This window comes from Penaeus monodon, chromosome 32, assembly GCF_015228065.2.
Source record: "Penaeus monodon isolate SGIC_2016 chromosome 32, NSTDA_Pmon_1, whole genome shotgun sequence".
In the NCBI taxonomy this organism is placed as follows: domain Eukaryota; kingdom Metazoa; phylum Arthropoda; class Malacostraca; order Decapoda; family Penaeidae; genus Penaeus; species Penaeus monodon.
This window is the reverse complement of record NC_051417.1, coordinates 6,509,878-6,510,811: the sequence shown is the minus strand read 5'-3', so window position 1 is coordinate 6,510,811 and position 934 is coordinate 6,509,878. Positions and strand designations below refer to the sequence as shown.

Sequence of the window (934 nt, the reverse complement as noted above, 5' to 3'; positions counted from 1 at the left end):
TGTGTTCAATTCACTATCTATGAAAAGGGATTGGAAAAATCCGAAAATAAAATTGCATTTATTTTTAAACTTCCCGCCATGTAGTCCGCCCTGTTGCCAAGTGACTTCTCAAAATCGAGAGTCCTGCCGGCTGCTTTGAATAAAATGTCGGAGGCATTTTGGGCTGTGCGAGATATATTCCCATCCTTATATTTTTATAAACCAATCTCTGAACAAAGTGGAGAAATTTTAGGTGAATTTCCTTCTTCGCATTAAACAATAATAATAGCAGAATCTGCGTCTACCATCGAATAAACGCCACAAACACACAGAACCATCCCGAAAGGGAGGAGGATCCTAAAAGAGTAAATATTCCTAAAAGCATTCCGATCCCTCTCTCAGCCCGTCGATTCGAGGAGGTCCGACCTCACAAGCCGTCCGCCGACGTGCTTTTGTTTCTCCGAACGTCATCCTCCTCCGCGTCTATACTTCACCCAGGAAGGTCTCTCAACATGGAAGACAAGGAGAAAATTACCTAGTGTCTCTCTCTATCGTGCTATTTTCCCACTATTTTCCCTCATGTTGGACCTCGATAGAATCCCGATCCCCTCACTCGGCGGTTGTAGAAGGTGTGCGCGAAAGCTTCAAGCTCAATTGAAGCTTTCGATGCCGTTTTAATGGCACTATGAACCTAGACTCGCTAACTAATGCTTTGTCTCATATTGGTCACTCGGTCGCCAGTTTGACAAAGAAAAACCTGAACTCTAGTAAGGAAGAGATTCAGAAAGTAAGTTCGAATTGGAGTTTTATTCAGTGTTGGAACGTGTTGGAAATGATTTGAAAGGGAAATGCTTTGATATATACATGTTAATAAAAAGATAAATAAGTAATATTTTAGGAGAGTCGTGTAAAGTCTCGAGTGTTTTGGAAGACGGAGGAAATTAGAAAGGGCGTA

The 934-nt window shown here is 41.8% G+C and overlaps 1 protein-coding gene across 1 annotated transcript in view; it reads left to right on the top strand.

Annotated features, from left to right (window-relative positions):
• Positions 1-462: 462 nt before the first annotated feature.
• The window catches only part of LOC119593394 (CCR4-NOT transcription complex subunit 1-like), a gene marked incomplete in the record, with an annotated part of 36,043 nt that continues 35,571 nt past the window's right edge, over positions 463-934 (top strand). Inside the window, 1 exon segment of the mRNA XM_037942323.1 lies at positions 463-766. Coding sequence (XP_037798251.1) covers positions 665-766 — 102 coding nt within the window.